Source organism: Megalobrama amblycephala, linkage group LG20 (assembly GCF_018812025.1).
Source record: "Megalobrama amblycephala isolate DHTTF-2021 linkage group LG20, ASM1881202v1, whole genome shotgun sequence".
In the NCBI taxonomy this organism is placed as follows: Eukaryota; Metazoa; Chordata; class Actinopteri; order Cypriniformes; family Xenocyprididae; genus Megalobrama; species Megalobrama amblycephala.
The window spans coordinates 30,040,286-30,054,637 of record NC_063063.1 but is presented as its reverse complement, the minus strand read 5'-3'; the positions used below and the strand labels follow the sequence as shown (position 1 = coordinate 30,054,637).

The window sequence follows — 14,352 nt, the reverse complement described above, 5'->3', positions numbered from 1 at the left end:
CCAATCTGCCCCAAACTTCACATGCTGAGTCCTGTCCTGAACACATGCCCATGCCCATACTCAGTTATAGTAATAGCACCACCTACTGGCAACAGGAAGTGACGTTTTTAACAATGTGATGCACTACTAGCAACATTCTAAAACATGCAATTGAGTACTAAACATGCTGCTACAAACAAACATTCTAAATCATGCTAGCAACACTTAACTGAGTGCTAAAGCATGCTATTATTGTCATGAAACAAAGTTGCTGTAACTCAAACATACAATGTCCAATCTGCCCCGTCTATCTATTTGGTAGTTTAGTTGGTAGCATGCGGAAGCATGGCAAATACAAATGACTTTGATATAGTCCTCCGATATTTACATACTTAAATGCATATTGCCCACCTCTGTTTTCCTAAGGACACCGGATGGTGGCGGCATGGGTGCGAGGGCTCTTTCATCACTGCTTGCAGCTTTAATTGCTTTTACTCTTTTTATAACACGGACAGCTGTATCAAACATACTGGTCTAGCTCAGAGTGGCTCTAACTGTATCTTGCATATTTCATTCAGACACCACCACTGAGAGCCTGTGTGCTTCATCAAGAGATCCAGCAGTGTCTCTCTGAATCTGACAGAAAAGAAACATCTCTGAGATACTTCACTCCAAATGGAAATGTCAACATCAACCTATGAAAAACCACACAAACACTTGAACCTCCAAACTCAAAATCATCTGCATCAGTACCAACACAGCACCTGCTGACAGGGAGTAGGAAATGTTGAAAGGTCATGACCACCACCACCACCATCATCATCATCACTGCAGTACCAGGACAAAAAGATTGAGGGAAGCAGGTCTTTACACTGCAGAAAGCCTCTGGCGGTAACAGACAGAATCAACCAGGAGGAGATTTTTTTTTTTATGTTTTTATGTTCAAAATTTAATCAGAAAGAAAAAGACAGACAGGCAGACATGTGGGGTATGACAGGGATGAAGATCCCGACAACTGATTCTCCCAGACATTTGACTGCCTGTCAGCATCAATCTGTTTGAGAAAACGGATTTTAATGCCAGTGTTTAAAAGCTCAGATGATAACGGAAATCCTAATAAATTGAACTGAACTGAATGTCAGTGTTTCAAAACACAACTGACCATGGAAACTCTTTAAATTGGACTGAACTAAATAACTAAATATGAACTGAATAAACTGAATCTGAACTGATCAGAATCTGATCTGAATTCAGCCTGAAATGAATGCCAGCACTTCAACCCTTGTTAATCACGGAAATCCGATTAACTATAACTGAACTAAATCTGAATTGATCTGAAATAATTCATCTGAACTGGATATGAACAGAACTGAAACAGACGTTTTGATGTTTTTGAAAGAAAGTCTCTTTTGCTCACCAAGGCTGCATTTATTCAAGCAAAAACAGTAATATTGTGAAATATTATTACAATTTAAAATAACCATTTTCTATTTGAATACATTTTAAAATGCAATTTATTTCTGTGATCAAAGTTAAGTTTTCAGCATTATTCCAGTCTTCAGTGTCCGTTGATCCTTCAGAAATCATTCTAATATGCTGATTTGCTGCTTACGAAACATTTCTGATTATTATCAATGTTGAAAACAGTTGTGCTTTTTCATATATTTTTGTGGAAACCATGATACATTTTATTCAGGATTCTTTAATAAACAAAAAGTAAAATAAATAAATAGATATTTGAAATTGCAATCATTTGTAACATCATAAATGCCTTTAATGTGAAAAAAATCTTCAAACTTAAACTTTTGAACAGTAGTGTAAATCGTTATTAGTTACACTAATTCAGTCCAGACCTGCCATAAAAATAAATATACAGAATGACAACTTGTTTAAAATGTGGCAATTCAGCACTTCTAGACAACAACAACTGTGCTGAGATCAGCAGTCGATGTGTGCAACTTTGAGACCCTCATGTCATAGTGTTTATTCTCAGATCAGCTGACGAGACGTTTATTTGCTCCAGATTGTCTATTTGCACTAGCGTTAAATGATTTGTTTTATATCCTCCGCCCAGAGCTTGGCAACCAGTGCCCGACAACAAAACCCCACCCCTCTCATCCTGGCACTGCCGTGGCAACATGTGGTGGGCAGATGGAGAGACGCGGCTGCCAGGATAAGGTTGAACACGCACTGCTAAGTGTGATGACCGCAGCCGTACGCCAGACGCCTCTTGGCCCATAAACAACCTTCCAGGCTTCTCAAACATGCTCGTACTCACTGCCAATATGATTCACAAACTCCTTCTCAGCAAAACACACAAACAAACAGCTAGAAAACAACTTCAGAACTGTGCAATAAACCAGATTTTACATCTTATGAAGAGATTATGAGTGCCATTTGCCCATGCTAAACTCACCACTTGGGTGTTCTGGGTGGTTGCCATGATGTGGTTGATTAGGTACTCAAAATATAGTGTGCTGCTATGTGGTTGCTAGGGAATTCTGGGTGGTTGCTTGGGCTCTGGTATGCTGTTACTAAGGTTTTTTTTTTTTTTTAAACCAATATGTACCACTAAAAAGTTAAGCAAAACCCAAAAGAAAGATCAGTGTATATTGACAGTATAATGGGCACATAAATTGTTAATAGACTAATGCTCAAGCAACTACATAGCTGCACTAAATCCATTAATTTAATTTAATTTAATTTAATTTAATTTAATTTAATTTAATTTAATTTAATTTAATTTAATTTAATTTAATTTAATTTAATTTAATTTTATTTAATTTAATTTAATTTAATTTAATTTAATTTTCTAGCTGTTCACCAATTAAAAACAATTAAAAAAATTCCTATTGGTTTTCAGACACCTGAAATAATTAGTAACGGTATTAAAAATAATTAAATAAAATACAATGAAATACAATTAAAATAATAAAATAAAAAATTAAAATATTAAATAAAATTAAATATTAAAATAAAATGCAATACAAATAAAAAATACAAAATGAAACAAACAAAATGTAAAATAAAATAAATATAAAAATGAAATAAAATTAAATTAAATAAAAAAATATAAGATAAAATATAAAATATATTTTTTTTAAAAATGAAATAAAATATGGATTTAAAGGAACACTCCACTTTTTTTGAAAATAGGCTCATTTTCCAACTCCCCTAGAGTTAAACAGTTGAGTTTTACCGTTTTCGAATCCATTCAGCCGATCTCCGGGTCTGGCGGTACCACTTTTAGCATAGCTTAGCATAGTTCATTGAATCTGATTAGACCGTTAGCATCTCACTCAAAAATAACCAAAGAGTTTCAATATTTTTCCTATTTAAAACTTGACTCTTCTGTAGTTAAATTGTGTACTAAGACCGACGGAAAAGGAAAAGTTGCTATTTTCTAGGCCGCTATGGCTAGGAACTATACTCTCATTCCGGCGTAATAATCAGGGAACTTTGCTGCCGTATTATGGGTGCAGCAGGCGCAATGATATTACGCAGTGGCTGTGACCCCCTGCTTGCACAGGGAGCATGCCTTGCAACCATGGAGACATTTGTGAGAGACGCTGTGTAATATCATTGCGCCTGCTGCACCCATAATACGGCAGCAAAGTTCCCTGATTATTACGCCGGAATGAGAGTATAGTTCCTAGCCATAGCGGCCTAGAAAATAGCAACTTTTCATTTTCCGTCAGCCTTAGTACACAATGTAACTACAGAAGAGTCAAGTTTAAAATAGGAAAAATATCAAAACTCTTTGGTCATTTTTGAATGGTCTAATCAGATTCAATGAACTATGCTAAGCTATGCTAAAACTGCTACTGCCAGACCCGGAGATCGGCTGAATGGATTTGAAAATGAATGGATTTTAAATGGATTTAAAGTGCAGCTATGCAGTTGCTTGAGCATTCTGGGTAGTTGTCAGGTTGATCTATGCAGTTGCTGCTGTGTTCGGACTGTTTTTAGTGAATTCTAATTCTGGTTGATTTTGAGGTATAATTCCATGTCTATAGAAAAAAAAAAAAAAACGCTAAGAGCTGAGCTGTGCATCAGTCTAAACTCTGGAATCTGGTGTTCAAATAACTACATATCAGCAACAGTAAAGCCAAGCACCGCTAATGCACACTTAAACAGCCTATTCAATAATAGCAGACACATTCAGATGCAAATGGCTCTGTCATAGTCAAAAGTTATTTTTATAACCCACTGAGATATAAAGAAAAAGAATGTGAGAATATTTAAAGAGGTGTGAAGCACGACACCACCAGTGGAAAGTGCTGCTGTCTAGCACATGCTGTGACCTCAACCACACTTCAGCTTTACTAGAGTGAATTTCCAGGCAGCAGGTAAGCCACACGCTGATTAAACAGCTCCGAAAGCGCTCGCATGTAAACTCTGCAGTGTGAACGTGTGCTGAACTCACAGTCCTGAGACGATCTGTGTTTGAACGTGAACCGCAGGTGACTCCTGTTGACGTCTTCGATTGGGATCGCGACCTGCAACAAAGAATATCACAAACAAGATGGATCTCACACATACATAAGATGAGCTCAGGAAGAGACTAAGACATGGGGGGGGGGAAAGAAACCTTAAGGTGATGATACACGTGGCAACTTTTTGAGCAATATTGCTGGGCAATGTTGCCATCAACGGGCAACCTGATGAGACACAGGGCAACTAATTAGGGCAACAGACAGTTGGCAGCAACTAATCAGAGAGGAGCAAATCTATTGGTCAACCCAACAAATCCCTTATTATAAACACTTATAGGCACTTTATTTCAACTTTTCAAATATTTTCTTCATTTTTATTAAAAATAAATGCCTTTCCGATCTGATTTGTGATAGAAAAAGGGAGAAGAGCAAGTTCAGCTAAAGGCGGATTCGAACCCGCGTCGATCGCATCAAAAGTTGCATTCATGTGCCATACGCCCTACAGCCTACGCTACTACAGATGTTAAACTAACTCCGTCTTTTTAGTATTTAACTGAAAACATTCAACGGCTTAATTACAGCTTACATGCATTACTTTGGACAGTTGTTGGTATTTTAAGCAATATATAAGGTAAATTCCCTGTTTTGGGTTGACGCATGACAACTTACTAGCGTAAAAAGATACAAGTTCACACTCTTTTTCTCCGCTCCACTGCTGCTCAGAGGCCGCCATCTTGTTTGAATTTTTTCTGAAATCTCCGAACCGGTCACGTGATCGGCTGCTAACATTCTGATTGGAGGATCTCAAAAAATTGCCCATGACGGATCTAACGTATCCAGATATAAATTTGTTGCTCATTCTCAATGGGAAAGTGCCCAAGCAACGTTGCTCGGCTACATTGCTCAAAAAGTTGCCCCATGTATCATCACCTTTAACCCTCTGGAGTCTGAGGCTGATTTGGGGCCTGGAGAAGTTTTGACATGCCCTGACATTTGTGCTTTTTTCATTTGTTCATAAACACATTAATGACACAAGTGTCATTACACTGTATTCAACACAAACTAGGCTACCATAATATGTGAGGAACATGTATGTACATGTTTGTGTTTTTGAAGGAATAACGTTTATGCGTGGTTATTGAAAAAACAAAAAACTTAAGTCACTGAAATAAGGCCAAAAAAGTATATTAAATCTGTGTTCATAAGACTTCTGGGTATTGGAGGTTGTAGACTAAAGTTTTTGCTTCAGAATTATGTAAAAAATTATGCTGCCTACTCCTTCATATAAAACAATATATTGATTTAGTTTTTGTAAGTCACTTTTTATCAAGAAACACAGTATGCATGGAGGCGTGAATGATCATGAATAATGGACCATTTACACCTGAGGAGACAAAAGAATCAAATAATAATGACCTGAAATGACTTGCGTATTAATGAGGCCTTTCAGTCAGGTAGGGTGTGAAAAAACCCTCTGTAATCATGTCTCAGCTCAATTTAAAATAATGGTATTCTATTATATTCTTTAAAATGTAATGTATTTCTGTGATGCAAAGTGTCTGAACAATTATGTTACCTCTATGGCATTTCATATAGGCTTTTAGCTTAAAGCATGCACATTTGGAGAAATATTGATGGATTCTTATATGTTTATGTCAAATTTCTATACAGAGGAGTAATATTTATTCTATATTTATTCTATATATCATCACTATGAGTGCTGGATACAATTCATACTTGCAGCCGGAAGGCGCTCTGTGCACCTTTAGGCCACAAATCCATATAAAGAAGAAGAACCAGGAACTAACTGCATGTCTTCTAGAGTTCGCTAACCATGCTTTACAACAACGCTTTAACATCCAGATAAACACTTTTCAAGACAATAAATACACGATTGAGACGATGTATGCATGTATTGACTGAATTTGCGTCTGAATAGCGCTGGCTCCGTGGGCGTGGCCGCATTAGCGGATAATGAGCTGAATCACTGACTTCTGACATGGCTCTGTTTTCATACAGATTACATAAACACAGAATGTTTGTTTTCGATTTGACTTACACGATTTAAAACCTGACATTTCAACGTTTCTTTAGACATAAATTAAATTTTTTTGTCATTCGTATTCACTAAGTTGCAGTTCATTTTCTGAGAACTATCAGATTGGACTTTGTTCAGAGGGAGACGAGAGATCACGCATGTTAGTTTTCTTTATTTTACAAAAAGCACAGCATTTTGTTTTTACTCTGAGTGTACACAAATGAAAGAAGATATTCAACAGATTAAAATGGTGTATAACTCTTAATTGTATGTGCAACATTGACGGAGTATTTTGAGTCTCTTTCACACTGGTAAGAAAAAAACGCGGTGGTATCGCCGGCGATACCCTCAGACCTCAGAGTGTTAAAGGTGCTCTATGTAAGAATGGCAGCTAGTGGTTGAAATGGGTACTGCAGTTCAAATTCAAAATATTGTTCGCCCCGCCCCCTCCTCCTCAGGATCGACGCTCTCGCGGGTTGCCAGTTTGAAGACACGCAACAGGAGCGACATTGGAAGGCGAGGTGACTTACACACTGTAAGATAATTAGTTGATTTATTGATTTATGATGAGTTGATATCGCGTTTTAATATGCTCCAGTTCATAGAGATTTTTTTCGATGGATGCTGAGTCTTTTTAGGTCCGGTAGAATCTGCGATCTCTGACCCATTTTGTTCGCTGGCTTCCGTGGCTGCAATTCGCTGCATGTGTTTTCCGCCAACTGGCAACCCGGGGTGGAGAAATACTATTGGGTAAATTGGTAACATGAAGTCTTGCACAGACAGAAACAAAAACAGAAATTCCGACACGGTACGCAAATTTCAAAGTAAAATAACTGGCTGTAGTAATGGTTTTCAGAAAAACGAGTATGCGAATTGAACACGTTTAATAAATATCTGCAAACATATTATAGTATTTTTATGCTTTAGTACAGTAAAAACTTACATAGAGCCCCTTTAAAGGTCTTGAATATTAATAAAAGACAAATGTGGATCAAAAGAGTCACTTAAGCAGGGTGTGACCTTTACGTTGAACTTTAATCTTCATTATTCAAACTCTCTTTATTTTTAAGATTTTAAACATTTAAAAGGGTCAAATCATGCATTTTATTCCCTCTGAGGTCCAATTATAATGTTAATATACATATTTTGTGCATTTATTAACCTGCACTAAAGCTAGTGAAAAACATGGACTCTAAATTGCACACCTAAAAATTCCCAGAATACATTTGTTCTGAGCATGTTGACACTAGGGCGAGTCAAATTAATTAATCTTCTCTTATTTTAGTACACATTAGATCTGACAGTATAAGTGATGCTCACCTTGAAGGTTTCAAACCAGCGTGGCTGTTTGACCTGGTAGTAGATGACCGATTTGTACTCCAGAATGCCTTCATCTCCAGCACCAGGGAAGATCACGTTCTAGATGGCAAAGAAGAAAACCCAAAGTAGAGTGTATTTAGTATTACATTTGTTGGTTTTTAGATTATATTAAAAACAGCTGTTAAAAAAAGAAGGAACCCAAGGCCATTATGATAATCACTTTGTCACTGTGCATTCGCACCGGTCAGTAAAAAAACAATTTGTTGCACAGAATTTAATTTAATCTGACTCCCTGCCAAGTTCAAGCTAACTGAGAACAGAAGTGACAGATCCCAGATATGAAATATTAAAAACAAGTTTTATTCTACCTGCTGGAGAACATAAGGTGCCCCATATGCTCTGAGGAGCAAAAAAACTGCATGCGTTATTTTTTATTTCTTACCATTGCACACAGTGAGGGTCATGCATTTAACACACACACAGTCACATATCTGGCCTGTCAAAGCCTGACACACACACACACATGCTACAGCTGACAGGCACCAATTATGAGCAATAAGTGACCAGCCGCTCTACGCAGGGCGAGACAGACTGGCTGTTTGTGAGAAAGAAAGATTATGTGGGCAGTAAAAGAGCACAAAGCAGGGGTGGAAGGTGTGAAATAAAAAAAAAAGGCAAGAAATAAAAAAGCAACAAAAGAAACCAAATGTCCTAGAGTAAGAGCTTTGGTCATGGTCACCAATGATCTGTTAATAGCTTCAGATTCTGGTTCTCTGGTTCTCTCTCCATCCTTATCCTTCTTGATCTATCAATCACAACCTTTTACTCAAGCATCTTGAAACTGTCTTTGGTTTTTCTGAGACTGTTAGAACCTGGTTTAAATCTCTCTGATCGCCACCAGTTTGTTTTTATGAGTGGTTCCAGGTCTGAGATTGGCTCTGTTCCTACTGGTGTACCCCAGGGTTCAATTTTAGGCCCATTACTTTTTAGTATTTACAGTATACATTTCATCTTGGATTGCTCTTAACATCTTAAAATATATCTATATTTATTATATCAAGTAGTTCCACTTCAAAAGGGAAAAAAGCTCAGTTTAAAAAGTTTATTATATACATATATTGCTTTGAAATGTTTCAATCTCTTTCGGCGTGATATGCAACTATGCTTTACATAGACAGTGATTTTATGTTTATCTTGTGTCTTTTATTAAATTATGTAATTATTAAATTTTTCATTAAAAAAAGTAATCAACATCAACAGTAATCAAAATTATCCCTAAAAAATATTGTCGACTGAGTTTCAGTAATATTTAATCTTGATCATACATTATAATGCATGCCACACACATCGACTACATTACCTCGAGTTTCTTTCCATCTTCATCATGTACAGACATGGTGACCTCCACGTTCTTGGGTGTCGTCTTACTGCCTTTATCAAAATCCCCCTGAACCAGCGTCACGTAAATGTCATTACGAACATCACCTGCAAAAACATGCAGGTCGTTTATTAACAGAATATATGCTCTATAGCTAAAAACACCCAGTTTGGAATACAGATCTTAGCCTTTTGTATGAAAATGCACAAAAGTAGCTAAAACAAGTGGTACTTGCGCATTCAAAGGTCATCATTCGGGTGGTTGCTTACTCTTATTTTATACTTGAGTAAAATTAAACTAAATTAGTTTTTTTTCCACTATTCCCACTCATCAATTTGAACAGGCAATTTCTGCTGCTTTACCTGTTGTGATTTGCTAATTTCTGCATGTGCAATGAGTATCAACAACAGCAAAAAAATCTGTGAAACTCTTTGGAAAACTCAGTGAGGGAAAATATAGTCAATATTGTTGATATGCAAATGTGGTTAGACATATGCTAATGTGCATCATGGCGAGTTCTTTAAGAAGTCACCTCCGCAGCTTAGTTTTCATGAATGGTCTGGGTGGACTTTTCATCGTCAATGTCATATTTTCTCTTATTCAGAAATGTTTTCCATGATCTAACGTAAATATATTCACAGAAGCTACAGTTTGATGATGGATACCTGGCATGATGATTTCTGGGAAGCCCATTTTGCGAGCGACTGCGGTGGAACGGTCCACCAGGTGAGGGAAATCTTTACGAATCTGATGAATATCACCTGGAAGCAACTTCAGTGTAACCCACAAACCTGGGGACCAAAGGAAAAGAGTGGAATTAAATGCAAACACACACACACACAGTCTCCAGGACTGACACACACAGAAACACTTCCTATCTGTGCTTAAGAGCTCACAGGAACTTAACTCATTTTAAAATCTCATTATTAATGATCGACAAAAAATAATTAAGAACACCGGATTAGTTTAATGGCTGAGAAAACAATCTGCAGGAAGCAGAGCGATTGTTATTTAATGTGTAGGTGCAGAGATTATAGGATTGTGCTGTGAATATTTTATACTAAAACATTAAAGATTAAATTGAGCAATCTGAGCAAATAACATGAGCTGTTCAGAATAATGATGAAAAACGACTCTGTGGATGTACTTATAAAACCCTATAAAGAAAAATTATCAGGTCATACTTCACATCAAATTCAAAAAACAAACAAAAAAAAATTAAAATTATATTTTCTTATGACCATTAAGATGTTTTTGCACTGAAGTTAATGACAATTAAGCAAATTTTATCCTCAAGATCTCATTACTGTCATGTAAAATAAATCTAATTCCCTACTGAAAAAGTTTAGTCTATAAACTAAATATGAATTTAAATAAAGTACAAATTAATATTTTAAGTATGATTTGCTAAAGTTAATTTTTAAATCAAGTACACATTAGCATTTGTATAATAAATAAACATTTTAATAGTATTTGTTGTACCAAATTTAAGTTAAGCTGATTTTAATTACAAAAAAAACTGAAATATATAAATGTTTAAATTTTAAGTATGCATAGCATATGTAAAATACATAAATATATCATGCTAGTCACTGAGAGATCTCAGGAAGGAATGATTGTATTTGTGGTGATGGATTGAGATGTGATCTGACACCAGTGCATCCATACAGCCGTGTGTCGTAACATATTCAGTTCCCATTCACCTCAGCATGAACAAATTCTCATGCTTGATAAACCCCATTCAACTTCAATTAATTTTGCTCAATAACTTTGTCATTTGTAAGATTCAGGCCCCTTTAGATTGTGAAACTCCCTTGGCAAGAAATCTGACACATAGTTTGATCTTATCTGGGACAGGACCGGTCTCGATCTCCACAGATCCGTTTTTAAAATCCCATATTTTTAACTTCTCACACTTAAACTAGGCCACAAAATTAAACTGCAGTTCAATAACACCAGTCAAATAACCATCCTAGCTGTGTTTTAAGCAGGAATATTCATTTACCATACATGTATAATTTTTTACCAATTACTGTAGGTTAAAATACGGCATAAGAGAAAACCTTGGGTAATGTAGGGACCCATGAAATTTGTTTTATTTTTCCCAAATTCCATTATTTTCCACTTTAATTATTCTTGATGCAGTTTTAATGGTTACATTAAAATGCAGTATTAAAAAAATGCCTAACTAATGGAAATCATTCAACTTAAAAGTTAAAAGTTTAGGGCCCTGTGAAATCAATTTTATTTTTTCACAAATTATATGTTTTTATTTTTCACAAATTCTGTTTTCAGATTTTGTTATTACATTTTAGTGGTATAATTAAAATAATAATCAAACCGCATGTCCAATCAACTGAACTGTTTAAAGGTGCCATAGAACGTGTTTTTAAAAGATGTAATATAAGTCTGAGGTGTCCCATGAATGTGTCTGTGAAGTTCCAGCTCAAAATACCCCATAGATTTTTTTAACAGTCTATTTTGGGGCATCATTAAATATGCGCCGATTCAGGCTGCGGCCCCTTTAAATTCTCGTGCTCCCCACCCCCCGAACTCATGCTTGCCTTAAAACAGCATAAACAAAGTTCACACAGCTAATATAACCCTTAAAATGGATCTTTACAAAGTGTCCGTCATGCAACATCTAATTGCGTAAGTATGGTATTTATTTGGATGTTTACATTTGATTCTGAATGAGTTTGATAGTGCTCCGTGGCTAAAGCTAACATTACACACTGTTGGAGAGATTTATAAAGAATGAAGTTGTGTTTATGAATTATACAGACTGCAGGTGTTTAAAAATTAAAATAATGGCAGTCTTGTCTCCGTGAATACAGTAAGAAATGATGGTAACTTTAACCACATTTAACAGTACATTAGCAACATGCTAACGAAACATGTAGAAAGACAATTTACAAATATCACTAAAAATATCATGTTATCATGGATCATGTCAGTTATTATTGCTCCATCTGCCATTTTTCGCTATTGTTCTTGCTTGCTTACCTAGTCTGATGATTCAGCTGTGCACAGATCCAGACGTTAATACTGGCTTGTGTAATGCCTTGATCATGGGCTGGCATATGCAAATATTGGGGGTGTACATATTAATGATCCCGACTGTTACGTAACAGTCGGTGTTATGTTGAGATTCGCCTGTTCTTCGGAGGTCTTTTAAACAAATGAGATTTATATAAGAAGGAGAAAACAATGGAGTTTGAGACTCACTGTATGTCATTTCCATGTACTAGGGCACCTTTAAACTAACAATTTAATAAACATATTTTACAATAATAGCGCATTATGATTTTTTTTTTAGAAACTGTTTTCCATTTTATTTTATTATTTTTTTTTTTTTCAGATTTATAATCAGAGCTTTAGCATAATATTCACTACAGTGCAGGCTTTTGACCCAGTGACCTTTACCTTGACCTTTGTGATTGACCTCTTTGGCAGCGATGACCTTGTTGATGACAGTCTGGAGGAAGTCGTTCTCGCCCGCCACCCTGGGTGAAAAACGGGAGATGTTCAGCTGCCTGTGGCGAATGGCGTCATCCAACGCTAGCCTGGAGTTCACACGCGACAGGCAACACGCCAACGGAGAGAAGAGAGAAAGAGAGAGAAGGAAGGAAGAGAAAAAGAAGAGAAGAGTAGTAGCCACAGAGAGCCAGGTAAGGGTGGACATGAGCAGAAGGAAAAGAGAGAAGAGATGGATGAAGAAAGCGAGAGGGAGAGAGAGAGGGAAGACACCAAACAGTGATACAGATACCATGACAGGGACAAAAGCCATTTTTGTTAGCAAACAGTAATGCGGGATGGGTGACAGGAGAGACACAGAGAGATGCTGTAATTTAAGTGATGACCCTCCATCTCACCCAAACACAGATGAAGCCTGAAGCAAGTTACTCTGAGTGTACAAAGACACATTAGCTCTGGTCCAAAACCTAGTAGGCTGCCTATCTAGACTGCATTTTAAAGGCATCAGAGGTGCACGACAGATGCAAAGTCTCACCTAAAAGGCAGCAAAGTTATTATACCTTTTAATATGCCTCAATCAAGTAATTATAATAATAATAAAAAAATGCATCCAAGATGGTGGACAAGCTAAATGAATATTGATTAGAAATTAAACATATTTTAAAAATACATTTGTATTTATATTTGATAAAAATACAACAAAATATTGACATAATATTAAATATGCATTATATGAATATTATTATTTGTAATAACCACATTCAATTTAATTAAAATATTCCTTTTATTATTATTATTATTATTATTATTATTATTATTATTATTATTATTATTATTAAATATCTATATGTTATTATTATTATTTAATATTTATATATCATTATTTATAAAACCATGTTAAATTAATTATATAATTAACTGATAAAAATAAATTAATCATCACCTGGAAAATGTATTATTATTATTATTATTATTATTATTATTATTATTTAAAATTATGTAATTTAAAACCAATAAAAAATATATTTATAAGTATCTGGCAAAAGCATAATAATAATAATAATAATAATAATAATATATTATTATTATTATTATTATTATTATTATTATTATTATTAAAATAATTATTATTAAATGTGTTATATTATATATAAAACATTGTAAAAATCTTTTTTTATATTATATATGATATTGTAGAATAATTTTATTCAAATGCATAAAATATTATTATTATAATCACCTGGCTAATGTATTTGTATTATGATTATTATGATTATTATTATTATTATTATTATTATTATTATGATTATTGTTATGATTATGATTATTATTATTATTATGATTATTATTAAATAGTAATGATAATAACTGACTTGCTATTTGTCGCTGCCATTCCAAATCAGCCACTTACGAGGCTCTGTTTCAATTAGGATGCTGTCTTAAAAGGTAGCTGTCTATGTAGGCAGCTAAAGACAGCAGAATAGCTCAAATGGGTTTTGGAACAGAGCTAATCTGAAGTCACAAATAAGCTGCTACAAAGCAAAAACCTCCCTAAAATGAGAGCATCCATTTTAAAACAATGAACTCTTCCATTCCTCTCTGAGTGACCCAGCTAGACTGTGAGAGTGGCAAAGCAGAGAAAGACTGAAGTATAGTCTTATTTAATGACAGAATGAACAAGTGAGTGAGTGACTGACTGTGTGGCACGTATGGCTCCCTACAGA

The 14,352-nt window shown here is 35.2% G+C and overlaps 1 protein-coding gene across 2 annotated transcripts in view; it reads right to left on the bottom strand.

Annotated features, from left to right (window-relative positions):
• Window positions 1-14,352, bottom strand: part of dock1 (dedicator of cytokinesis 1) — a 299,327-nt gene that overhangs the window by 227,869 nt on the left and 57,106 nt on the right. The window contains exons 12-16 of one of the 2 annotated variants that reach the window (XM_048170101.1): window positions 12,578-12,717; window positions 9,817-9,942; window positions 9,134-9,258; window positions 7,774-7,872; window positions 4,406-4,478 (exon numbers count right to left, since the gene is read on the bottom strand). In XM_048170101.1, coding sequence (XP_048026058.1) covers window positions 4,406-4,478; window positions 7,774-7,872; window positions 9,134-9,258; window positions 9,817-9,942; window positions 12,578-12,717 — 563 coding nt within the window. The remainder of the gene's footprint in view (window positions 1-4,405; window positions 4,479-7,773; window positions 7,873-9,133; window positions 9,259-9,816; window positions 9,943-12,577; window positions 12,718-14,352) is intronic. The other variant, XM_048170102.1, reaches the window with a different exon arrangement.